Consider the following 27,668-nt stretch of genomic DNA (forward strand, 5'->3'; position numbering starts at 1 on the left):
AAGGTTGTAACATAACAAAATGTGGAAAAAGCCAAGGGGTCTGAATACTTTCCGAAGGCACTGAATGTGTGTGTCTTTGTATTTTTAAGAATCATATTTATTTCACTTTTTAGTAGACAAATAACTATTTGATTTTGATTGTATTTTTTATTTCAATAGGTTTGTTATTATTATTATGATACATATTTTAGTTGTCCTAATATTCTAATTATGTTATTAAGCCGGGCTCTGTTGAAAGACAAAAAGAAAAACTATTTCAAAAATCATGTCATTATGTATATATTGATGTATTACTATATAACTGTTTTAATATGTCTAAATGGTTGATATATAATTTCAGCTTAACACCTTTTAATTGAAGGAAAGAAACATTGAGGGTTCTATTATATTCATGGAAGACACTTGAGATTCTCCCCCTGTTGCATCGAGGCCCGCGGTGCCTCTCCTCATAGATGCTCTGAAACTTGAATATAACACATTTTGAAAGGCTGACTAACCTCGATTCTGTGTTGTGACGTGCAATACTGTTTCTAATGTTTGTATAAAAAGTAAGAATTACAGTGTAAACCTTTTTAATGCAGATTTATTTTTTTCATTGCATATTTTGCATATTTCTGATCCACAGTGTCATTTTTTACTGTCAGAAAAGAAACCCCTTTTCATTGCAACTATTTTTAAATCCAGATATCTTTGTACTGATGTAAATGATTGTAATTATTTTCAATAGTGTTTTGCTAACAAAAAGAGATACTTTTTCATGCATATTTCTATTTCATTTCATTTTCATTTTTTACATTTCATTTAATAGTAGAATACTTTGAAACATTTTTCATATTGTATGTCATTGATATTATTTTGTATTTTTATGTGGCAATATATACAATTTTAAGAGGCTAATTGCATAGATATTATTTTAATTTGAATAATTTTTTAAGCTAAATCTTTGTAATATTGTTAAAGTAACTCATTTCTAAATTTGAGTTGGTGTATGGATTCACAAAAGTGGTTTGAGGTGTACCGATTGTAATTATTACTCAATGGTTCTTTGATATGCAAAATAGATATAATGTTGATTAAAATGTTTGTTTGTTTTGTATTTAAATGGTGTGTTGATTACAATCTGTTTTCTTTCATTTCCTGAATAAATAAAGACCCATTCTGTTCGGACACAACATGCTTGCCGTTTTTCTCTGTGTTTGTCTCTATGGCTCTGCCTAATGTTTAGGACAGTTGTTTTTCTTTGCCCGGAGTACCCCTCATGCATTTAACCTGTAAGCCTATGGTCTCATGAGTCTTCTCAAGTACCCCCATGGGTCCTTGTACCCGTGGTTGGGAACCACTGGTTTAGGATGCCATCGCTATTGCTTAGCTATTCTTGACTAAGCTACAGTATATAGGGAGAAATTACCCTCTGCTTTCTAGCCTAACTGCATAAGGAGTATTTTAGTTGTATGTCTGAATAGGAGTGTAGTGACTGATATGAAACATACAGGTAACTGTCAAAATAAGTTAACACAAAGTACATTGAAAGCAGGTGCTTCCACACAGGTGTGGTTCCTGAGTTAATTAACCAATTAACATTCCATCATTCTTAGGGTCATGTATAAAAATGTCCAGTTGCCCATTGTTTATGACTAGAAGAAGAGATCTCAGTGACTTTGAAAGAGGGGTCTCTAAGGAGCATAGGGGGTTTAAAGAGGGTGTGTGTTTGTGTGTGTGTCACCAGATCTCAACCCATTGAACACTTACGGGAGATTCTGCTGCAGCATTTTCTACCAACAAAACACCAAATTATGTCATTTCTGGAGGAAGAATGGTGTCGCATCCCTCCTATAGAGTTCCAGACTCTTGTAGAATCTATGCCAAGGCATATTGAAGCTGTTCTGGCTCATGGTGGCCCAACACCCTATTAAGACATTTTATGTTGGTGTTTCCTTTATTTTGGCAGTTACCTGTATGTAATCTAGTCTTCTTGAAAAGTGATTAAATGTTGCGTTATAGATTGACCCAGCCAGAGGCTGGGCTCCACTGGGACTAGTAAATATAAGGCCAGGATCATTGTGCAGTCCATATGATATACTGCTTAGCACATCAAGCATCCTGAGAGAGTGTGGGAGCGAGGGAAGATAGTTTCAGAGTAAATGGGTTTTGAGATCAGTTTTGACAGATGGCCAGGTTTGACCATGACCAGGGTAAACGTGACAGTCATTTGCACACTCAGAACACCTAGCTGTGTTTCCACTGAGAAATGGTGCGTCAGTAGCCAAACACCAGCCAGGATCCCATCCTACAGCACTCCTTTACCAAAGGCCCTATTTCCCCTCCTCTCTGTCCTTCTTTTACTGTATATATAGCTCCATCTAGAGGCTAAATGTGGTTATTGCTACAACTTCTCAGAGTAGCTAATACTGTACTTTACCTGAATGATCATTGAGTTACAAGAATCACACTCCAGAATGATGTATGGTGTGAAGAGTTGACTCTTTATGGTTGACTTTATGGAGGAAAAGGGTGTGTGTTCAGGCCTGCACTCTGAACTTGAGTCAGTGATAGTTGTTTTGCTTTGTGGAAAGTTTGTATGGAGACAGAGGGAGTGGATGAGGGAGACAGAGGGAGTGGATGAGGGAGAAAGAGGGAGTGGATGAGGGAGAAAGAGGGAGTGGATGAGGGAGAAAGAGGGAGTGGATGAGGGAGAAAGAGGGAGTGGATGAGGGAGAAAGAGGGAGTGGATGAGGGAGAAAGAGGGAGTGGATGAGGGAGAAAGAGGGAGTGGATGAGGGAGAAAGAGGGAGCTGTGGGAGTGAAACAGAGAGGGGAAGGTTTATAAGACTCTGAAGGGGAGCAGAGAGACAGAGGGAGTCCTATACAGATGTTTGAGTACACAGGCGGAGGGTAAGAGAGCGACAGAGAGATTGAGTGAGACAACTATGTTATCCAAGGACATTCTCCTCAATTATCATCACCAAGGAGACAGGACTGTGACCAGGAAGGAGACCTGAGGATTGACATAAATATCATAATTTGAAGTCGTTCAAGTGGTCAACATGAGGAGCAGATCTCAAGCCTGTGGTAAGAGCATTCAACTGGCAAATCAAACATCTGCATGTTCCTTCATTCCATATGTTATGTCAGTGCTATGATCACTAAGATTATAAGCCTAGTACCTCTGCACATTGATCTGGTATTAGTAGCCTAAATTTCAGTTTGACCAGCTTGAAGGAAATTTACAGATGTGAAAACTACCCAACATATTTCTGATAAGATTTCCGTTCAGCTTGGATGCATATTTTATCTGGTTGTGGTACTCAGCTTTTAGAACTAGCTGGCTACCACCCGGTTACTCAACACTGCAATTTAGAGGCTGCTGCCATATGTACATAGACATGGAATCTCGGGTCATTTTAATTACGAAACACTAGTCACTTCAATATTGTTTACATACTGTTTTACTCATTTCACATGTATATTCTGTATTCTACTGTATTTTAGTCAATGCCAGTCCAACATTGCTCGTCCTAATATTTATATATTTCTTAATTCCATTATTTTACTTTTAGATTTGTGTGTATGGTTTTGAATTGTTAGATACTACTGCACTATTGGAGCTAGGAACACAAGCGTTTCTAGACATTTTATTTGCATAAGTATTCAGACCCTTTGCTATGACATTCGAAATTGAGCTCAGGTGCATCCTGTCTCCATTGATCATTCTTGAGATGTTTCTACAACATGATTGTTGGAGTCCACCTGTGGTAAATTCAATTGATTGTACATGATTTGGAAAGGCACACAATGCATGTCAGAGCAAAAAAAACTTTTTCACTCCGGACGCTTTATCTGGACACGATTCGTCAGGACCTCCAACAGCCGAAGCTAAGTAGTAACATTAACATGATGCCTTCTAATTGCAGGCGCTGTACTCGCCTTACAGCGAGGATAGCTGTGCTACAAGCCCAGCTTCAGACGCAATCGTTAGGCAAGGGTAATTTCAGTGTAGGAAAGGATGAAATAGCGTCTGTGCCACCAGTAAGTACAGATAGTAGTATAAATCCCCTGGCACAGTCCCCGCAGCCGGACAACTTTCTCACGGTTTCTGGAAGGAAATGCTGTAGGAATGCTCAACCGGTGTCGCTCATTCAGCCGACAGAAACTTTCAACCGGTTTTCCCCATTAAGCAGCGAGTCGGAGTCAGAGGCCGAGTCTTCTCTGGTCTCTACTCCTCCCGTTACGGGGTCTGAGACGCCGAAGCTTCCCACCATTAGCTCTGACAAATTGAAAACTCTAGTCATTGGCGACTCCATTACCCGCAGTATTAGACTTAAAACGAATCATCCAGCGATCATACACTGTTTACCAGGGGGCAGGGCTACCGACGTTAAGGCTAATTTGAAGATGGTCCTGGCTATAGCCAAAACTGGCGAGTGTAGAGAGTATAGAGAGATTGTTATCCACGTCGGCACCAACGATGTTAGGATGAAACAGTCAGAGATCACCAAGCGCAACATAGCTTCTGCGTGTAAATCAGCTAGAAAGATGTGTCGGCATCGAGTAATTGTCTCTGGCCCCCTCCCAGTTAGGGGGAGTGATGAGCTCTACAGCAGAGTCTCACAACTCAATCGCTGGTTGAAAACTGTTTTCTGCCCCTCCCAAAAGTTAGAATTTGTAGATAATTGTCCCTCTTTCTGGGACTCACCCACAAACAGGACCAAGCCTGACCTGCTGAGGAGTGACGGACTCCATCCTAGCTGGAGGGGTGCTCTCATCTTATCTACCAACAAAGACAGGGCTCTAACTCCTCTAGCTCCACAATGAAATAGGGTGCAGGCCAGGCAGCAGGCTGTTAGCCAGCCTGCTAGCATAGTGGAGTCTGCCACTAGCACAGTCAGTGTAGTCAGCTCAGCTATCACCATTGAGACCGTGTCTGTGCCTCGACCTAGGTTGGGCAAAACTAAACATGGCGGTGTTCGCCTTAGCAATCTCACTAGGATAAAGACCACCTCCATTCCTGTCATTATTGAAAGAGATCATGATACCTCACATCTCAAAATAGGGCTACTTAATGTTAGATCCCTTACTTCAAAGGCAATTATAGTCAATGAACTAATCACTGACCATAATCTTGATGTGATTGGCCTGACTGAAACATGGCTTAAGCCTGATGAATTTACTGTGTTAAATGAGGCCTCACCTCCTGGCTACACTAGTGAACATATCCCCCGTGCATCCCGCAAAGGCGGAGGTGTTGCTAACATTTACGATAGCAAATTTCAATTTACAAACAAAAAAAAAGACGTTTTCGTCTTTTGAGCTTCTAGTCATGAAATCTATGCAGCCTACTCAATCACTTTTTATAGCTACTGTTTACAGGCCTCCTGGGCCATATACAGCGTTCCTCACTGAGTTCCCTGAATTCCTATCGGACCTTGTAGTCATAGCAGATAATATTCTAATCTTTGGTGACTTTAATATTCACATGGAAAAGTCCACAGACCCACTCCAAAAGGCTTTCGGAGCCATCATCGACTCAGTGGGTTTTGTCCAACATGTCTCTGGACTCACTCACTGTCACAGTCATACGCTGGACCTAGTTTTGTCCCATGGAATAAATGTTGTGGATCTTAATGTTTTTCCTCATAATCCTGGACTATCAGACCACTATTTTATTACGTTTGCAATTGCAACAAATAATCTGCTCAGACCCCAACCAAGGAACATCAAAAGTCGTGCTATAAATTCACAGACAACACAAAGATTCCTTGATGTCCTTCCAGATTCCCTCTGTCTACCCAAGGACATCAGAGGACAAAAATCAGTTAACCACCTAACTGAGGAACTCAATTTAACCTTGCGCAATACCCTAGATGCAGTTGCACACCTAAAAACTAAAAACATTTCTCATAAGAAACTAGCTCCCTGGTACACAGAAAATACCTGAGCTCTGAAGCAAGCTTCCAGAAAATTGGAACGGAAATGGCGCCACACCAAACTGGAAGTCTTCCGACTAGCTTGGAAAGACAGTACCGTGCAGTACCGTAGAGCCCTTACTGCTGCTCGATCATCCTATTTTTCGAACTTAATTGAGGAAAATAAGAACAATCCGAAATTCCTTTTTGATACTGTCGCAAAGCTAACTAAAAAGCAGCATTCCCCAAGAGAGGATGACTTTCACTTTAGCAGTGATAAATTCATGAACTTCTTTGAGGAAAAGATTATGATTATTAGAAAGCAAATTACAGACTCCTCTTTAAATCTGCATATTCCTTCAAAGCTCAGTTGTCCTTAGTCTGCACAACTCTCCCAGGACCTAGGATCAAGAGAGACGCTCAAGTGTTTTAGTACTATATCTCTTGACACAATGATGAAAATAATCATGGCCTCTAAACCTTCAAGCTGCATACTGGACCCTATTCCAACTAAACTACTGAAAGAGCTGCTTCCTGTGCTTGGCCCTCCTATGTTGAACATAATAAATGGCTCTATCCACCGGATGTGTACCAAACTCACTAAAAGTGGCAGTAATAAAGCCTCTCTTGAAAAAGCCAAACCTTGACCCAGAAAATATAAAAAACTATAGGCCTATATCGAATCTTCCATTCCTCTCAAAATTTTTTGAAAAGGCTGTTGCCCAGCAACTTACTGCCTTCCTGAAGACAAACAATGTATACGAAATGCTTCAGTCTGGTTTTAGACCCCATCATAGCACTGAGACGGCACTTGTGAAGGTGGTAAATTACATTTTAATGGCATCGGACCGAGGCTCTGCATCTGTCCTCGTGCTCCTAGACCTTAGTGCTGCTTTTGATACCATCGATCACCACATTCTTTTGGAGAGATTGGAAACCCAAATTGGTCTACACGGACAAGTTCTGGCCCGGTTTAGATCTTATCTGTCGGAAAGATATCAGTTTGTCTCTGTGAATGGTTTGTCCTCTGACAAATCAACTGTAAATTTCGGTGTTCCTCAAGGTTCCGTTTTGGGACCACTATTGTTTTCACTATATATTTTACCTCTTGGGGATGTTATTCGAAAACATAATGTTAACTTTCACTGCTATGCGGATGACACACAGCTGTACATTTCAATGAAACATGGTGAAGCCCCAAAATTGCCCTTGCTAGAAGCATGTGTTTCAGACATAAGAAAGTGGATGGCTGCAAACTTTCTACTTTTAAACTCGGACAAAACAGAGATGCTTGTTCTAGGTCCCAAGAAACAAAGAGATCTTCTGTTGAATCTGACAATTAATCTTAATGGTTGTACAGTCGTCTCAAATAAAACTGTGAAGGACCTCTGCGTTACTCTGGACCCTGATTTCTCTTTTGAAGAACATATCAAGACCATTTCAAGGACAGTTTTTTTCCATCTATGTAACATTGCAAAAAGCAGAAACTTTCTGTCCAAAAATGATGCAGAAAAATTAATCCATGCTTTTGTCACTTCTAGGTTAGACTACTGCAATGCTCTACTTTCCGGCTACCTGGATAAAGCACTAAATAAACTTCAGTTAGTACTAAATACGGCTGCTCGAATTCTGACTAGAACCAAAAGATTTGATCATATTACTTCCGTGCTAGCCTCTCTACACTGGTTTCCTGTCAAAGCAAGGGCTGATTTCAAGGTTTTACTGCTAACCTACAAAGCATTACATGGGCTTGCTCCTACCTATCTCTCTGATTTGGTCCTGCCATACATACCTACACGTACGCTATGGTCACAAGATGCAGGCCTCCTAATTGTCCCTAGAATTTCTAAGCAAACAGCTGGAGGCAGGGCTTTCTCCTATAGAGCTCCATTTTTATGGAACGGTCTGCCTACCCATGTCAGAGACGCAAACTCGGTCTCAACCTTTAAGTCCTTACTGAAGACTTATCTCTTCAGTGGGTCATATGATTGAGTGTAGTCTGGCCCAGGAGTGGGAAGGTGAACGGAAAGGCTCTGGAGCAACGAACCGCCCTTGCTGTCTCTGCCTGGCCGGTTCCCCTCTTCCCACTGGGATTCTCTGCCTCTAACGCTATTACAGGGGTTGAGTCACTGGCTTACTGGGGCTCTCTCTTGCCGTCCCTGGAAGGGGTGCGTCACCTGAGTGTGTTGATTCACTGATGTGGTCATCCTGTCTGCGATGGAGCCCCCCCTTGGGTTGTGCCATGGCGGAGTTCTTTGTGGGCTATACTCAGCCTTGTCTCAGGATGGTAAGTTGGTGGTTGAAGATATCCCTCTAGTGGTGTGGGGGCTGTGCTTTGGCTAAGCGGGTGGGGTTATATCCTTCCTGTTTGGCCCTGTCTGGGGGTGTCCTCGGATGGGGCCACAGTGTCTCCTGACCCCTCCTGTCTCAGCCTCCAGTATTTATGCTGCAGTAGTTAATGTGTCGGGGGGCTAGGGTCAGTTTGTTATATCTGGAGTACCTCTCCTGTCCTATTCGGTGTCCTGTGTGAATCTAAGTGTGCGTTCTCTAATTCTCTCTCTCTCTCTCTCTCTCTCGGAGGACCTGAGCCCTAGGACCATGCCCCAGGACTACCTGACATGATGACTCCTTGCTGTCCCCAGTCCACCTGGCCGTGCTGCTGCTCCAGTTTCAACTGTTCTGCCTTATTATTATACGACCATGCTGGTCATTTATCGTACATCAGCTGATATCTCAAAGTGCTGTACAGAAACCCAGCCTAAAACCCCAAACAGCAAGCAATGCAGGTGTAGAAGCACGGTGGCTAGGAAAAACTCCCTAGAAAGGCCAAAACCTGGTTCCTCCTAGGAGGAACCAGGTTTTGGCCTTTCTGGCCAGTTTTTCTGGCTGTGCCGTGCTTATAACAGAACATGGCCAAGATGTTCAAATGTTCATAAATGACCAGCATGGTTTTAATAAGGCAGAACAGTTGAAACTGGAGCAGCAGCACGGCCAGGTGGACTGGGGACAGCAAGGGTCATCATATAAGGTAGTCCTGATTGGTCCTAGGGCTCATCCTCATGAGAGAGAAAAAAGAGAGATTTATCAAAGCAACTTAAATTCACACAGGACACCGAATAGGACAGGAGAAGATGATAAATCCCTAGCCCCCGAATGATAAACTACTGCAGCATAAATCTGGAGGCTGAGACAGGAGGGGTCAGGACACACTGTGGCCCCATCCGAGCTACCCCGGACAGGGCCAAACAGGAAGGATATAACCCCACCCACTTTGCCAAGGCACAGTCCCCACACCACTAGAGGGATATCTTCAACCACCAACTTACCATCCTGAGACAAGGCTGAGATCTTTGCCCACAAAGATCTCCGCCTTGTCTCCAAAGGGGGGGTAAGTTAGACAGGAACGTTTATATTCCGTTTGTACAAAGTATTTTAGAATATTTTCTCTATAATATTGATAAATGAGGCCACGACCCCCAGGACGTCCCCCAGGACGCACATCTGTGTGTGTGTGTGTGTGTGTGTGTGTGTGTGTGTGCGTGCGTGCGCGTATGTGCTTGTGTTCAACTATAAAGCATTTTCATGTGTGAGAATAAAGTATGACTGTTTTACACAGATGATTTATATTATGTTCTATGGGTTATGATTCCCCTGATTATGAAGTTCTAAGTCTTCCATCTTCATGACAGAGTGTTCATTATAGAGATCCTATTAAATTACTAGAGCAGCTATGTCATTAACCCTCAAAGTTCCAGAATGGTATGGAAATGGCAGCCATTGTGGTCAGGGAGAAATCCATACCAGTCTAATTGGAATGAATGGCAGTAGAGGCATAGGTGATGCATTTCCTGCATTTACTTATGCAGGAAAGTAAGGCATGTGATATATCAGAAATTGTGTAATATAGCCTAACTATTGTCATCCTAAAATATTATCATACAATTAGAAATAGGGTTTAGACAGGTTTTATACCAATTGTCTGTATAACAGCCTCAAATGATCAAGGCTCAGGCTAAGACCCAGATGCAGACAGTACGAGTCTCAGAGTTTTTTATAGTTCAAGGGGCAGGTAAAAGGTAAGTCAAGGCAGGCAAAGGGTCGTAATCCACATCAGAGTCAGGCAGGTACAGGTCGGCGGGCAGGATCAGGGTCAGGACAGGCAGAAAGGTCAGAACTGGGAAGACCAGGAAAAACAAAAACTAGAGCACAGGAAATACGGGAACACGCTGGTAGAACTTGACGGGACAAGACGACCTGGCAACAGACAAACAGAAAACGCAGGCATAAACACACAGAGGATAATGAGAGGAGATGGGAGACACCAGGTGGGGGGTGGAGACAAGCACAAATACAGGTGAAACAGATCAAGGTGTGACAAAAAATATATGCAAACAGATAATAAATGTCTCAATGTTTGTTTTCTTGGGAAACTGTGTTAAAATATGATATAATATCAGTACGTTTTGAATTTAGAACTTGTCTGTCCTATCATGAACTGATTTCAGCATGTGTCTGGCTGTGTTGACTGCATTATTTTTATGGAATGCTGGCATATTGGCAGTAAATTTGAAAAGATATTGGATCATCCCACTTAAACTGGCTGCAGGTTTGGAGAGTAGCCTAACTAATTAGGCTTACATGTACAGTGCATTCGCAAAATATTCAGACCCCTTGACTTTTTCCACATTTCGTTACTTTACAGCCTCATTCTAAAAAGGATTAAATTGTTTTTTCCCCCTCATCAATCTATACACAATACCCCATAATGACAAAAGCAAAAAAAGGTTTTGTATTTTTTGGAGAAAGTATTTAAAAGTGTATTAAAAACGAAAATATGACATTTACATAAGTATTCAGACCCTTTATTCAGTACTTTGATGAAGCACCTTTGGCAGAGATTACAGCCTTGTGTCTTCTTAGGTATGATGCTACAAGCTTGGCACGCCTGTATTTGGGGAGTTTCTCCCATTCTTCTCTGTAGATCCTCTCAAGCTCTGTCAGGTTGGCTGGGGAGCGCCGCTGCACAGCTATTTTCAGGGATGTTCGATCGGGTTCAAGTCCGGGCTCTGGCTGGGCCACTCAAGGACATTCAGAGACTTGTCCGAAGCCACTCCTGTGTTGTCTTGGCTGTGTGCTTAGGGTCGTTGTCCTGTTGGAAGGTGAACCTTCGCCCCAGTCTGAGACCTGGAGAAGGTTTTCATCAAGGATCTCTCTGTACTTTGCTCCGTTCATATCTCTCTCAATCTTTTCAAGTCTCCCAGTCCCTGCCGCTGAAAAACATCCCCACAGCATAATGCTGCCACCATTATGCTTCACCGTAGGAATGGTGCCGGGTTTCCTTCAGACGTGACACTTGACATTCAGGCCAAAGAGTTCAATCTTGGTCTCATCAGATCAGAGAATCTTGTTTTTTCATAGTCAGAGTCCTTTATGTGCCTTTTGGCAAATTCCAAACGGGCTGTTATGTGCCTTTTACTGACAGGTGTGTGCCTTTCCAAATCATGTCCAATCAATTGAATTTTCCACAGGTGGACTTCAAGCAAGTTGTAGAAACCTCTCAAGGATGATCAATGGAAATAGGATGCACCTGCGCTTTATTTCTAAGACTCTTAGCAAAGGGTCTGAATATTTATGTAAATAAGGTATTTCTGTTTTTGCTTTGTCATTATGGGGTATTGTGTGTAGATTAATGAGGAAAAACATTTATTTAATCCATTTTAGAATAAGGCTGTAATGTAACAAAATGTGGAAAAGGGGAAGGGGTCTGAATACTTTCTGAATGCACAGTTACATTACTAGCAAAAATATTGTAATCAGATTAGGCTACAGATACTTTTGAAAAACTAAATGATTACTTATTGGATTATTTCTAAATTCAGAAAGGATGTTTGCAAGAGACAAAATACATGTTGACACCTTTCTGTTTACTCAATGACATTCAATTGGGGTGGCAGGGTAGCCTAGTGGTTAGAGCGTTGGACTAGTAACCGGAAGGTTGCATGTTCAAATCCCCGAGCCGACAAGGTCGTTCTGCCCCTGAACAGGCAGTTAACCCATTGTTCCTAGGCCGTCATTGAAAATAAGAATTTTTTCTTAACTGACTTGCCTAGTTAAATAAAGGTTAAAAAAAATCATCATTGAAATTGTATTTGACCTGAGTGAATCTAACCACAAGTCAGAGACCACTAATGATGACACATCAAATGCATTTGATGGATCCTTTTTGTCTCCTTCTAATGCCTCTTAAGGGGAAAGTAATCCAAAAGTAATTGAAAGTAATTCGATTATGTTATCCAAAATTTACTGATGACAATATTGGACAGGTAACTAGTAACTTTAAGGGATTACAATTAGAAAGGAACCTACCCAACTGGCTGGCTAGCTAGCTAACAAACATACTGTGCAGATTATGTTTTACACAATAACTTATCACAGCACTAGCTGACCACTGGTTTACCAACTCCGTTTCCAAAATGGTTGACCTATTGTACCATCATAAGAAAGTTCATGTCCATTCTCGTATTCTAAGTCCTAATTATATGGTGTTCATCCTGTATCTCTAATATCTGACAACAAACTTAGCTGACATCTTCTTCACTAGAAGCCATGGAAACCCAATGTGTAATGGGAAGTAAACCATATTTACGACCAAAACACACATTAGCATCCACATATCCCCCCCAAAAAACGCACTATTGTCAGAGACACACTGACGTGGAGCAGATGTACAAACACAGACAGAGACACAGACCCAATATGCTCACGCCCAGATGCCCACACATACACAAACAGCAGACACAAACACAAAACAACAACAGCAGAATTACAGGCGCGAGCATTATCCAGATCTCAAAAACATCTGTACCTGTCTGAATCTACGGTTCAGGTTTCTGTTACATTACTGATATATTAACTATATTATAAGTGCTGAAGCTGGAGTAAACTCAAAATACGTTTTCCCACAGCTGCTTACAATTACCGCAATACATGTTTTTTGCATATTATTTACAGTATTATTATCATGGAATATAATTCATGTTATTAAGCATATCTAACAACCCTAGTCAATTATGCTTGCCTTTGGTGTGTAACTAAGTCAAACTTCATTTGTATGATTTAGGCCTTATGACTTATTACATTTGACCAAATAGTATCCAGATACAGTGTGGGTGCCAGAGGGAATGAGGTGTCCATGATGTGCTCTCTTATGTCCCTTCCATACAGCCCAGTGCACCCCAGTCTTTACAGAACTAAGTTCCATCTCTTTTTGTATCTTTCTAAATCATCACTGATCTCATTGCTGCATAGCACAATCATCCACCTCTTTTAATAACATTATTGCTATTGCACACTGTCAGTGTTTAGTGGATCCAAGAGCAGATAACACGGCTGTGTTTCTGTGTGTGTCTAGAAGGTTATTTCCCGATTGGGTTGCTCTGACAAAGTTGTTTTGGCTGTTGTCATAACTGAAGTATTGGCTTGGCACAAAGCAAGGCTTCTCTCACTGCATCCGCTAAAACATGACCTGTGACTGGCGGGCTGAAAACAGAGAAGAGAAAGAGAGAGAAAGAGTCCAAAACTCAGCGCTGTTCATTAGGACCCACATCTGGCCCTGTGGCTGTAGTTCAGCAGAAGTGTTGAGGTGTGTAATCTTGATGAATTTTTCAGTGTTTGTTGCTCTGTTTAAGGCATGTGTTGTTTTACAGGGGAATCTGCTGTGTTTTATAGTGCTGTGACTAATGCCTATCTTGTCTAATGTCTAGTCCCTACAATTGTATCTGAGTCTGTCTGCTCTGGCTAGCTGACACTAGAACTAGCTCCTCTCCCGCCAGGAGACTGTTTTGTCTTCATATCTGTTCGTATCTAATAACTGCAATCTAAATTGGGCTGTTTCTCAATTTAGAACTTAGAAGAAAGTTCTCCGATTTGTTAGATTTATATGCACACTACCATTATCAGAGCATGCCATCTGTTTGTGAATGTGGATGTTTGAGGTTGTGTATTACATACCCTCTCTCTCTCTCTCTCTCTGCCTCCCTCCCTCCTTCCCTCTACAGAGGTGAAGATGTGGCTGTTTGTGGCCATGGCTTTTCTTTGCCAGTGTGTGATTGGTCAGCAGCTGGAGGCCAAGGTGAAAGGAGCTCCGCCTCGTCTGATCTGCAGTGTTCTGGGGTTACCAGGGAGACCAGGTAAACCTGGCCCAAACGGGCCTCCAGGGGAAAATGGGAATATGGGAATCCCAGGAAGAGACGGAAGAGATGGCAGGAAGGGAGAGAAAGGAGAGAAGGGTGAAGCAGGTACAGTACTGACCTTGTGTTAACTCCATAACACATATCCACACAGTTCACATATTGACTCATACTGTATATTTACGTATTGTCTACATTAGCTCTATCAACATGTAATACAATACATGGCCAGATTTGGCAGTATCACCACAACATTGATTGGAGTCCACCTGTGATTAATTCAATTGATTGGACATGATTTGGAAAGGCACACACCTGTCTACATGAAGTCCCACAGTTGACAATGCATGTCAGAGCAAAAACCAAGCCATGGGGTTGAAGGAATTGTCTGTAGAGCTCCGAGACAGGATTGTGTCGAGGCACAGATCGGGGGAAGGGTACCAAAACATTTCTGCAGCATTGAAGGTCCCCAAGAACACAGTGGCCTCCATCATTCTTAAATGGAAGAAGTTTGGAACTACCAAGACTCTTCCTAGAACTGGCCACCTGGCCAAACTGAGCAATTGGGGGAGAGAGGTGACCAAGAATCCAAACTGAGCATTCGGAGGAGAAGGGCCTTGGTCAGGCAGGTGACCGAGAACCCAATGGTCACTCTGATAGAGCTCCAGAGTTCCTCTGTGGAGATGGGAGAACCTTCTAGAAGGACAACCATCTCTGCAGCACTCCACCAATCAGGCCTTTATGGTAGAGTGGCCAGACGGAAGCAACTCCTCAGTAAAAGGATCATGACAGCCCGCTTGGAGTTTGCCAAAAGGCATCTAAAGACTCTCAGAACATGATAAACATGTTCTCTGGTCTGATGATACCAAGATTGAACTCTTTGGCCTGAATGCCAAGCGTTACGTCTGGAGGAAACCATCCCTACCGTGAAGCATGGTGGTGGCATGTTGGGATGTTTTTCAGCGGCAGGGACTGGGAGACTAGTACAGAGCGGAGCAAAGTACAGGGAGATCCTTGATGAAAACCTGCTCCAGAGCGCTCAGGACCTCAGACTGGGGCGAAGGTTCACTTTCCAGCAGGACAATGACCCTAAGTACACAGCCAAGACAATGCAGGTGTGGCTTGGGGACAAGTCTCTGAATGTCCTTGAGTGGCCCAACCAGAGCCCGGACTTGAACCCAATCGAACATCTCTGGAGAGACCTGAAAATAGCTGTGCAGCAACGCTCCCCAACTAAACTGACAGAGCTTGAGAGGATATGCAGAGAAGAATGTTAGAAACTCTAAAAATACAGGTGTGCCGATACTCAAGACTGTAATCGCTGCCAAAGGTGCTTCTACAAAATACTGAGTAAAGGGTCTGAATACTAATGTGATATTTCAGTTTTTTATTTTTTATACATTTGCAAAAATGCATGTTTTTTTCATTATGGGGTATTGTGTGTATATTGATGAGGGGGAAAATAATTTAATGCACTTTAGAATAAGGCTGTAAATTAACAAAATGTGAAAAAATGGAAGGGGTCTGAATACTTTCCGAATGCACTGTATGTCTTACACAGCCATATTTTACCAGGCAGACCATGAGCCAGACAGATAAAGTTATGTGTGGTTTAAATCAAAATTTGTGTGTGAGGTGTGGTTTAAATCCAAGATTTCTATGTGTCTGAGCTTCCCAGGCAGTTTCCCTTATTTGGGGTGTGTTTATATTTTCCCCACTGTTTAGATGCCTGGTTCTCCTGCTTTGGAGTGATTCAGTCTAAGACTTTATATGGGTCAGCGCTGCCATAGAAGCTGAAACAACCATTCTCCTATTTGTTTCAAATCAAATTTTGGACTGCTACAGTGGTAAAAATGAAAATAAAAGCTTTTACTAAATTAAACGAACACCCCCACCTTCCGTGTCATTCTTTAAACCAGTTACAGTTGGTTCAGGTTATTTCAATCACATTCATCTCTCTGTTTTTCTCTCTGTCTGTCTTGAGTTTTCTAGCAAACTGTCAACATTGTATTGACTAGGTCCAGCCCGCTACCAACTTGTAACATTATCAACTCACAGGTAGAACCTGACGTTCTGAGAACCATATGTATCCTAGAACTTGGTGAGAGCGTGGTTGTCCTATGGTTATTTTTTATACAACCTTACCACAAAAGGGTGCAGTATAGTTGCTGAGCTCTTCCGAGAACGTTAAGAAACAACGTTCTTCTGTGGGAATTTCAGTACTTCAGCATAACGTTTCCTACAGGTTTCCTCATAGTTCTATCTAAAGTTATATTCTCAAATTGTTCAGAGAACGTTAAGAAAATTATTCACAAAAAGCAAAGGAACACTTTAGTAACGTTCAGAGAACTTTATAAGAATGTTATTTAAAACCATATACATTCCGTTCTCAGCATGAACAAAACTCTCTCTATCCTCTGTCTTCTTATGTGTGTCCAGATGTGTTGGCCGCACCCACTAATTGGCCACACCTGATCTTAATGAGTCCTTGTTTCCTTTGAAATGGGGTCTTTTTGAATAGACTAAAATGAATAGCTATGTATGAGTTAAAAACCATGGCATGCTGGCTCCATCTTGGTGGCACAGTGGACTTTGATAGGTGAACAGAAGATCATAAGTTTGAATCTCACTGACTCTGTGCCACAATAAAAAATAAATGTGTTTGATTGATTAATGCCTAAGCAAATCAAATTTTATGTTTCCTATCTGTGCTTGGAGTTCATAAAAGTTAACCCAAACTAAGCTAGCAGTGTTAAGTGAAACATGCTCTCAGAACATTATTCCAAAAACTTTCAGGGAACCATAGTAAAATGTTCTCAGAACCTCCCTGCAACCTAAAAATAAACATTCCCAGAACAGGAAAAATGTTCACTTCAGTTCTTAGAACATTTACAAAACGTTTAATTTGACCAGTCAGGAAACGTATGGCTTCGTTCCCAGAACCAATGGGAAACCAAAAGCATATGTTCCTACAACTTCCAAGGAAACAAAAGTGCTAGCTGGGCTGGGTCCAGCCCCCTAGCGAACTTGCAACATTGTTTCAACCTGGCCCTCACAGTTTCCCACGCCAATGAGCTCAGGACAGACCATTTCTTTATACAAAATGGTTAATTTGTCAGCAAGAAGCATCAGTTAATTCAGGCTACAAGAGTTTATGCCTAATGACAATTGCCGAATGTCATTACACTTTTTGCTGATAGCTGAATTTGCTGATCGCTACTGTACTTTATTGAGTAAAAGTTGACTTGCTATGCCTGCGATACGTGGTTGTCCCACCTAGCTATCTTAAGATGAATACATTAACAGTAAGTCGCTCTGGATAAGAGCAGTGGTGGAAAAAATACTCAATTGTTATACTTGTGTAAAAGTAAAGATAACTTAATAGAAAATGACTAAAGTGAAAGTCACCCAGTAAAATACTACTTGAGTAAAAGTCTAAAGGTATTTGGTTTTAAATATACAGTTGAAGTCAGATGTTTACATACACTTAGGTTGTAGTCATTAAACTCGTTTTTAAACCACTCCACAAATTTCTTGTTAACAAACTATAGATTTGGCAAGTCGGTTAGGACATCTACTTTTAGTCGGTTAGGACATCTACTCTACATCTACATCTAGTAATTTTCCAACAATTGTTATCAGACAGATTATTTCACTTATAATTCACTGTATTCACTGTATTCCAGTGGGTCAGAAGTTTACATACACAAAGTTGACTGTGCCTTTAAATAGCTTGGAAAATTCAAGAAAATGATGTCATGGCTTTAGTAGCTTCTGATAGGCTAATTTACACAATTTGAGTCAATCGGAGGAGTACATGTGGATGTATTTCAAGGCCAACCTTCAAACGCAGTACCTCTTGGCTTGACATCATGGGAAAATCAAAAGAAATCAGCCAAGACCTCAGAAAAAGAATTGTAGACCTCCACAAGTCTGGTTCATCCTTGGGAGCAATTTCTAAACGCCTGAAGTGGTCCCACGTGGTACACGTTCATCTGCACAAACAATAGTGTAAACACCATGAGACCACACAGCCGTCATAACGCTCAGAAAGGAGAAGTGTTCTGTCTCCTAGAGATGAACGTACTTTGGTGTGAAAAGTGCAAATCAATCCCAGAACAACAGCAAAGGATCTTTTTCTTTTTTTAACCTTTATTTAACTAGGCAAGTCAATTAAGAACAAATTCTTATTTTCAATGACGGCCTAGGAACAGTGGGTTAACTGCCTGTTCAGGGGCAGAATGACAGATCTGTACCTTCTCAGCTCGGGATTTTGAACTTGAAACCTTCCGGTTACTAGTCCAACACTCTAACCACTAGGCTACCCTGCCGCCCCATCTTGTGAAGATGCTGGAGGAAACAGGCACAAAAGTATCTATATCCACAGTAAAACGAGTCCTATAGCAACATAACCTGAAAGGCTGCTCTTCAAGGAACAAGCCACTGCTGCAAAACCCACCATTAAAAAGCCAGACTACGGTTTGCAACTGCACATGGGGACAAAAGATCGTACTTTTTGGAGAAATGTCCTCTGGTCTGATGAAACAAAAATAGAATTGTTTGGCCATAATGACCATCGTTATGTTTGGAGGAAAAAGGGGGAGGCTTGCAAGCCAAAAAACACCATCCCAACCGTGAAGCACGGGGGTGGCAGAATCATGTTGTGGGGTGCTTTGCTGCAGGAGGGACTGGTGCACTTCACAAAATAGATGGCATCATGAGAGAGGAAAATTATGTGGATATATTGAAGCATCATCTCAAGACATCAGTCAGGAAGTGAAAGCTTGGTCGCAAATGGGTCTTCCAAATAGACAATGACCCCAAGCATACTTCCAAAGTTGTGGCAAAATGGCTTAAGGACGACAAAGTCAAGGTATTGGAGAGGCCATCACAAAGTCCTGACCTCGATTCTATAGAAAATCTGTGGGCAGAACTGGAAAAAGTGTGTGCGTGCAAGGAGGCCTACAAACCTGATTCAGTTACACCAGCTCTGTCAGGAGGAATGGACCAAAATTCACCCAACTTATTGTGGGAAGCTTGTGGAAGGCTACCTGAAATGTTTGACCCAATTTAAACAATTTAAAGGCAATGCTACCTAATACTAATTGAGTGTATGTAAACTTTTGACCCACTGGAAATGCGATGAAAGAAATAAAAGCTGAAATAAATCATTCTCTCCACTATTATTCTGACATTTCACATTCTTAAAATAAAGTGCTGATCCTAACTGACCTAAGACAGGGAATTTTTACTAGGATTAAACGTCAGGTATTGTGAAAAACTGATTTTAAATGTATTTGGCTAAGGTGTATGTAAATTTCCGACTTCATCTGTACGTATGTATCAAAAGTAAAAGTATCAATTGTTTCAAATTTCTTATATTAAGCAAACCAGATGGCACAATGTTCTTGTTTTTTTTTGACTGATAGCCAGGGGCACACTCCAACATTCAGACATAATTTACAAATGAAACATTGGTGTTTAGTGAGTCCACCAGGTCAGAGGCAGTAGGGAATTGGACCATTTTCCTTTCAAAATGTAATGAGCACTTTTGGGTGTCCTGGAAAATGTATGGAGTAAAAAGTACAGTATTTTCTTTAGGAATGTAGTGAAGTAAAAGTAAAAGTAGTCAAATGTATAGATACCCAAAAAACTACTTAAGTAGTACTTTAAAGTATTTTTACTTGAGTACTTTACACCACTGGATAAGAGCATCAGCTGAATTACTAAACTGTTTCTTTCCCTTCATCAAATGGCGGGTGCACAGTGCACTGTTTGGACGTGCAGGTATCCTACTTTTTGAAGTCAATTGACAATCAGATGAAAACATCATGACTGGTTGTGTTTATGTCATATTAAAAGGTAAAACACGTTTACCCTGAAAATAAATGTCTTTACTATTAGGCCCATAAAAAATAAAACAGGAAGTACCTTGAAAAAAAATAGAGACCCCAGAATGTCACGGTATAATTAGCATTCTGGCTTTAAGATAAATCCTGCATTAGTATCAGATGCAAAACATACTATATCAATGAGCCCTAAATGTCAGGCTCAAAGTACCTGCGTTCTGCATGATATTCTTTTACAGATTTACAGATTAAAAGGAACCTAGGCACGCAAATCCACACAGACGCATTCTCAGACACACACATCAGAATAGCACTCATTTTTGCAGACATTCAGTACATGCACACACATGCATCCTGTGCATTCTTTCCTAGCTCCAGGAAAATGTATTGTGTGATGGTTTGGTTTGATACAGTCACAGATCTCACCACACTGTACACCAGTCAGTGCAGCACTGTCTGTAGATTGTGGCTGGATTCCAAGGGTGACATAATAACCGAGGATGAATGTGAGGCACTGAGCCTATTCACTAATAGTATTGTTGAACATGCACAGGGAATCATCTTACTAATATTACAAATAGGTCATCAATGCTGGTCTAAAGTGACACCCAGAACTGTTCTAGAATGTGTCAAAGGCAATACACAGCTAGAATTACAGTCAGTCTGATCGCCAACTGTATCTCTCTGTTTCAGGGGTAAAGGGGAAACTCGGCCCAACGGGTAAACGTGGCGAGCGGGGTGTCCGGGGTCCAGGGGGGAAGAGAGGTCCTGATGGAGAATGCGGGGACGGGGGCCGACCAGGGCCACCAGGGCCCCTTGGGAAGAAAGGGGACAAGGGCCAGCGAGGACCACTGGGTACGGCAGGCATCTGCAGGTGTGGCAGCCTGGTGCCTAAAGCAGCCTTCTCTGTGGGAATCACCAGCAGTTACCCTGCTGAGAAGGAACCTATCAAGTTCAACAAGGTCCTCTTCAATGAGGGAGGCCACTACAACCCAGAGACGGGTAAGTTCATCTGCGCCTACCCGGGCATCTACTACTTCTCCTATGATATCACCCTGGCCAACAAGCATCTGGCCATCGGGCTGGTGCAGAACGGGCAGTACCGCATCAAGACATTTGATGCCAACACAGGGAACCATGACGTGGCCTCTGGGTCACTTGTGATGTTCCTGAACCCAGAAGACGAGGTGTGGCTGGAGATCTTCTTCAAGGACCAGAATGGCCTGTTTGCAGAAGCAGGGTGGTCTGACAGCCTGTTCTCTGGATTCCTGCTCTATGCAGACACAAACTACCTGGACTCACTAGCAGAGGACTACGCATAGTGACTTATAACACTCAATAAAGGACTGAGAGGGCTGAGTTTGTAGCCTCCCCTTGACATATTTACAGTATCTATATTTCTGCATGTATTATTTATATACTATATAACTATGTGGGTGTACATGTATGCAAGCGTGTGTGTATGAGCTTGTGTAGTGAGAAACATACATTTTTTAAATGTTTGTTTACAATGTTCGTTTGGAGAAAAATGTCTAAGTATCTCAAAGTGATATGTTTCATTAATCAAATTAATAATATGCACTCAGTCGGTAATGGATCTACCCTGTACTCTCTTTTCAAAGTATTGAGTAGTATTAGAGTTGAAAAATATTAGTGTTGAAGGCACAAGTACTATACAGCCAGTGCGGAGATATGATATACAGTTGAAGTCAGAAGTTTGCATACACCTTAGCCAAATACATATAAACTCAGTTTTTTACAATTCCTGACATTTAATCCAAGTAAAAATTCTCTGTCTTAGGTCAGTTAGGATCACCACTTTATTTTAAGAATGTGAAATGTTAGAATAATAGCAGAGAGAATTATTTATTTCAGCTTTTATTTCTTTCATCACATTCCCAGTGAGTCAGAAGCTTACATACTGTACACTCAATTAGTACTTGGTAGTGTTGCCTTTAAATTGTTTAATTTGGGTCAAACGTTTCAGGTAGCCTTCTACAAGTTGCCCACAATAAGTTGGGTGATTTTGGCCCATTCCTCCTCACAGAGCTTGTGTAACTGGGGTTACAGGTTTTTATTTATTTTTTATTTAAAAAACTATTCTACCTTTATTTAACCAGGTAGGCCAGTTGAGAACAAGTTCTCATTTACAACTGCGACCTGGCCAAGATAAAGCAAAGCAGTGTAACACAAACAACAACACAGAGTTACACATGGAATAAACAAATGTACAGTCAATAACACAATAGAAAAAAATATATATACAGTGTGTGCAAATGAGGTAAGATTAGGGAGGTAAGGCAATAAATAGGCCGTAGTGGTGAAGTAATTACAATTTAGCAATTCAACACTGGAGTGATAGATGTGCAGAAGATGAAAGTGCAAGTAGAGATACTGGGGTGCAAAGGAGAAGAAAAAAAATAACAATACGGGGATGTGGTAGTTGGACGGACTATTTACAGATGGGTTATGTACAGGTGCAATGATCTGTGAGCTGCTCTGACAGCTGATGCTTAAAGTTCGTGAGGGAGATATAAGTCTCCAGCTTCAGTGATTCTTGCAATTCGGTCCAGTAATTGGCAGTAGAGAACTGGAAGGAAAGGCAGCCAAAGGAGGAATTGGCTTTGGGGGTGACCAGAACGTGTCTCCTTCCTGAGCAGTATGATGGCTGCGTGGTCCCATGGTGTTTATGCGTACTATTGTTTGTACAGATGAACGTGGTACCTTCAGGCATTTGAAAATTGCTCCCAAGGATGAACCAGACTTGTGGAGGTCTACAATGTTTTTTTCTGAGGTCTTGGCTGATTTCCTTTGATTTTTCCATGATGTCAAGCAAAGAGGCACTGCGTTTGAAGGTAGGCCTTGAAATACATCCACAGGTACACCTCCAATTGACACAAATTATGTTAATTAGCATATCAGAAGCTTCTAAAGCCATGACATCATTTTCTGGAATTTTCCAAGCTGTTTAAAGGCACAGTCAACTACAGTGAATTATAAGTGAAATAATCTATCTGTAAACAATTGTTGGAAAATTACTTGTGTCATGCACAAAGTAGATGTCTTAATTGACATGCCAAAACTATAGTTTGTTAACAAGAAATTTATGGAGTGGTTGAAAAATGAGGTTTAATGACTCAAACCTAAGTGTATGTAAACTTCACACTTCATCTGTAAATGCTTAATACCAAGAGTGTAATGTAACACATTTTAGAATATATGATATAAATGCTCAATACCGAGAGTGTAATGTAACACATGTTAAAGTTATCATTGGAAACTGACTGTAATAAACCAGTTCGTCCCTATCAGCACAATCATTACCCCCTTTACTCTCTCTATAATATCCCAGCAAAACACTAGAGATATGGCAGATAGTCGGACTCTGCAGCCAAGTAATCAAGTCATCTAATTCTACTACCCATAGATTATCATTGTGGTCTGGTCCAGCTGATTGAGAGCAGTATGTGTTGAAATCTTCCCCATGTGTTTTTTGGCATGATTTCAAGAATTTTTGAAGAATTTATGTTCCTGTTATCTTGTTTACCATCAGAGAATATTGCTTCTCTCATCACACAAATGTATGCAGGTGATTATGGAGGAGCTGTTAGCTCATAAAAATGGAAATAAATCTGTAGACATGAGGGATGTGTGTGGGGGGAGTACCAGGACAATTCAGTTGAACTCACTCAGTTTAGCTCAACACTGATTGTCTATTATTATTATTGTTTATTTTTTATCAAGAGAAGCCAAATGGCTTCCCTTGCATTCAATGCTACGGTTGGCAACAATGTCATACAACAGACAGCATCAGATAGATGGCCTACACATACTGAGTCAGAGGGATGCTGTTTCGCTCGCTCAGATACATTTACCTCTTGTGAACTAAAAGAAAATGGTTAAACAAAGAGAGATGAAAGATAAATTATTTTCTTTTTTTCCTTGGTAATTTTTTTGTTATTCTCTGGGTAGAAAAATCTATCTAGCTAGCTCAGCCATTCATTGGCTAGGCATTCAGAAGCTGGGCAGAAGGCCTTTGCCATTCAACTGTATTAGAGCAGAATTTTGGAGTGTTGTGGAAGCAACCAGTCACATTTTGACTTGCAATGGGTGGGACCATTTAAAAAAGAAAGTGACGTGTCTAGGCCTTCTACTGAATGCGCAAGAGAAAATAATCAGTGGCGCAAGCAGTAGTTGTCCCACGCTAAAGCTAGTAATGCTAGCTAGCTTTTGGCGACAGTGGCTGCTGCAGCTGTTATGAACTTCAAGGTGGATGTTGTTGGTCATTTTTTTGTAATGTCTACTGTTTGCTGATGATCTGGTGCTTCTATCCCCAACCAAGGAGGGCCTGTAGCAGCACCTAGATCTTCTGCACAGATTCTGTCAGACCTGGGCCCTGACAGTAAATCTCAGTAAGACAAAAATAAATACAAATACAAATTCCTTCTAGACAGCATTGCCCAAGAGCACACAAAAAACTACTTGAGTCAGTTATAGAACCCATTGCCCTAAATATTCAGAGAATCTCTCCCGTCACTAAAAAAAGTCACCCCACAAACAAACGGAGTATCTGGATGTGTGTACAAAACACTGCAGGAGATATTTAGGGGTCATTTTAGTGTCCTTTGCTGACAACCCCAACAAAGGACTTCAGTCGTATTTGTCTGAACAGGTTGCAGAGGGAGGATCCAGAGCTGTTGTGGGCCTGCCATGAGAGTGGTGTTCAGTACAAGGACCTTGATCTGCCCAGATAACTCACTTTGTGAGTGGACCCAGGGGAGGTGTGCTGCAGGTATGGAGAGAAGAACCATGCTTTCACAGTGGCCAGTTACTTTAGTGAAGAGAATGTGACTAAGAAGGTGACCAGCGCTGTGGAGAGGGTGACGTCTGACTACCACTCTGGTTCATCCTCAGATGAGGATAGTAGTCTCAGCGAAACCTGTCTTCCCCCTACCTTCCCCCAAAATTGCCACACATAGCAGGTAATCTACCCAGCTGCTTCTTTGTGGAGTCCTCCAGTGCCCAAGCAGGAGAAGATGGGGCCTGGTAAAGGACATAACGGCCTTCCATGTCCTCCTCACTATGGCTTCAGACCCCAAGGCAGAACGAACCAGCCCTTCAGACACAACGGCTGGGCTCTGCCTGGCCAGAGAGGGGGGCACGGATACTGGGGTGGCACTCCAGGCCAGGCTTACTGTTAGGGGCAGCAGGGTAGTGGTTAGAGCATTGGAATAGTAACCGAAAGGTTGCAAATTCAAATCCCCGAGCTGATAAGGTCGTTCTGCCACTGAACAGGCAGTTAACCCACTGTTCCTAGGCCGTCATTGAAAATAAGAATTTGTTCTTAACTGACTTGCCTAGTTAAATAAAGGTTTAAAAAAATTATTTTTAAAAAGGGACCACTGTAGCAAGTGTTGACCTTAGTATTAACTTGTTCCAGGTGCACAGGTTCCCTGAGCTGTTGACGGTAACCACTAGAGCAAGCAATAGTTCATGGGCGGTAGGTTGCCTAGCTGTTAAGAGCGTTGGGCCAGTAACCGAAAGGTTTTAGCCGACTAGTTGAAAAATCTATCAATGTGCAAGGCACTTAACCCTAATGGCTCTGGATACGAGCGTCTACTAAATGACTAAAATGTAAATACAAGGAATGCATAGTATAAATAAAAATGACACTTAGGCCCTAATGCACACAGTAAAAACAGAAACATTAAGTAAGACCCCAAAGGTTGTGTTTACACAGGCAGCCCAATTTTGATGTTTTTTCCACTAATTGGTATTTTGACCAATCACATCAGATCTTTTTCAGAGCTGATCAGATAGGTCAAAAGACCAATTAGTGGGGAAAAAAAGGTAATACTGCGTCTTTGAATGGCTCCATGCATTTATCCAAACAGGTCTGGACAGGGTTGATCATTACGCATGGATGTTTACATATGTTGTTTTTATGTAATTGTAATATTGTATTGTAAATAACCTTTAGTATAAGTCTAAACAATACCAAAGTTTTGAAAAATTAACATGCTGAGAAAACGACCGTGGTTTAGTTTCCTCCAAATCTTTGATCAGCAATAATTCACTAACGGAACCTCTAATATGATAACCACATTCCAGGTGACTACCTCATGAAGCTGGTTAAGAGAATGCCAAGAGCGTGCAAACCTGTCATCAAGATATAGGGTGGCTACTTTGAAGAATCTCAAATATAAAACATATTTGGATTTGTTTAAAACTTTTTTTGGTTACTACATGATTCCATATGTGTTACTTCATGCAGAAAATAGTAAAAATAAAGAAAAACACTTGAATGAGTAGGTGCCCAAACTTTTGACTGATACTGTATATATATATTTTTTATCTGTATTTGTCTGAAGAAATGTGTAGAGCACAAGCACATTTTAGGCTATTTTGTCTTGTATTTTGTTTATCATTACATATGAGTGTGTTAGCTCTGGACTATACCTGATAGTTTGCGGGTTGTTTATCATTCCTAAGAAATAATACAGTTGTATATGTACCAAATCTGAAGCTCAGCCTCAACTGTGTTAATGTACTGTATAATTTAAAAAAATAATTAAGCAATAAAGCATGAGGGGGTGTGGCCAATATACCACAGCTAATGGCTGTTCTTAAGCATAATGCAGAATGCCTGGATACAGCCCTTAACCGTGGTATACAGTGCATTCCGAAAGTATTCAGACCCCTTGACTTTTTCCACATTTTGTTACGTTACAGCCTTATTCTAAAACAGATTGTAAAAAATGATCATGAATCTACTCACAATACCCCATAATGACAAACCAAAAACATTTTGCAAATGTATTACTTTTTTTTATTTGTGTAACTTACGTAATAACTTACGTAATTATTCAGACCCTTTGATATGAGACTCGAAATTGAGCTCATGTGCATGCTGTTTCCATGGATCGTCCTTGAGATGTTTCTACATCTTAATTGGAGTCCACCTGTGGTAAATTCAACTAATTGGACATGATTTGGAAAGACACACACCTGTCAATATAAGGTCTCACAGTTGACAGTGCATGTCAGAGCAAAAACCAAGCCATGAGGTTGAAGGAATTGTCCGTAGAGCTCCGAGACAGGATTGTATCAAGGCACAGATCTGGGGAAGGGTACCCAAAAATGTCTGCCGCATTGAAGGTCCCCAAGAACAAAGTGGCCTCCATCATTCTTAAATGGAAGAAGTTTGGAACCACCAAGACTCTAACTAGAGCTGGCTGCCTGGCCAAACTGAGCAATCAGGGGAGAAGGGCGATGGTCAGGGAGGCGAGAGAACCAGATGGTCACTCTGGAGCTCTGTCAAGAGTTCCTCTGTGGAGATGGGAGAACATTCCAGAAGGACAACCATCTCTGCAGCACTCCACCAATCAGGACTTTATGGTAGTGGCCAGACAGAAGAAACTCTTCAGTAAAAGGAACATGACAGCCTGTTTGCAAAAAGGCACCTAAAGGACTCTCAGACCATGAAAAACACAATTCTCTGGTCTGATAAAATCAAGATTAAACCATTTGGCCTGAATGCCAAGCGTCAAGTATGGAGGAAACCTGGCACCATCCCTACAGTGAAGCATGGTGGTGGCAGTATTATGCTGTGGGGATGTTTTTCAGGCACAGGAACTAGGAGACTAGTTAGGATCGAGGGAAAGATGAACACAGCAAAGTACAGAGATTCTTGATGGAAACCTGCTCCATAGCACTCAGGATCTCAG

At 41.4% G+C, this 27,668-nt stretch overlaps 1 protein-coding gene and 1 pseudogene across 1 annotated transcript; both read left to right on the plus strand.

The window, feature by feature from the left end:
• The first annotated feature begins 2,793 nt into the window (after positions 1-2,793).
• Positions 2,794-21,707, plus strand: LOC112248968 (complement C1q tumor necrosis factor-related protein 7). Its single transcript, XM_024418456.2, has 3 exons — positions 2,794-3,069; positions 13,961-14,200; positions 20,635-21,707. Exons 1-3 carry the CDS (start codon positions 3,045-3,047, stop codon positions 21,261-21,263), a joined length of 894 nt encoding a protein of 297 aa, XP_024274224.1. The 5' UTR covers positions 2,794-3,044; the 3' UTR covers positions 21,264-21,707.
• Positions 21,708-24,198: 2,491 nt separating this feature from the next.
• Positions 24,199-26,116, plus strand: LOC112260386 (annotated as a pseudogene).
• The last annotated feature ends 1,552 nt before the right edge of the window (positions 26,117-27,668 follow it).

This window comes from Oncorhynchus tshawytscha, linkage group LG01 (genome assembly GCF_018296145.1).
Source record: "Oncorhynchus tshawytscha isolate Ot180627B linkage group LG01, Otsh_v2.0, whole genome shotgun sequence".
NCBI lineage: Eukaryota > Metazoa > Chordata > Actinopteri > Salmoniformes > Salmonidae > Oncorhynchus > Oncorhynchus tshawytscha.

Bases quoted from the DNA above. Each gene is read 5' to 3' on its own strand.
- LOC112248968 (XM_024418456.2), top strand. From the start codon at position 3,045: ATGAGGAGCAGATCTCAAGCCTGTG. The intron at 3,070-13,960 runs GTAAGAGCATTC...TTCCCTCTACAG, and splicing joins GAGCAGATCTCAAGCCTGTG to AGGTGAAGATGTGGCTGTTT. The intron at 14,201-20,634 runs GTACAGTACTGA...TCTCTGTTTCAG, and splicing joins AGGAGAGAAGGGTGAAGCAG to GGGTAAAGGGGAAACTCGGC.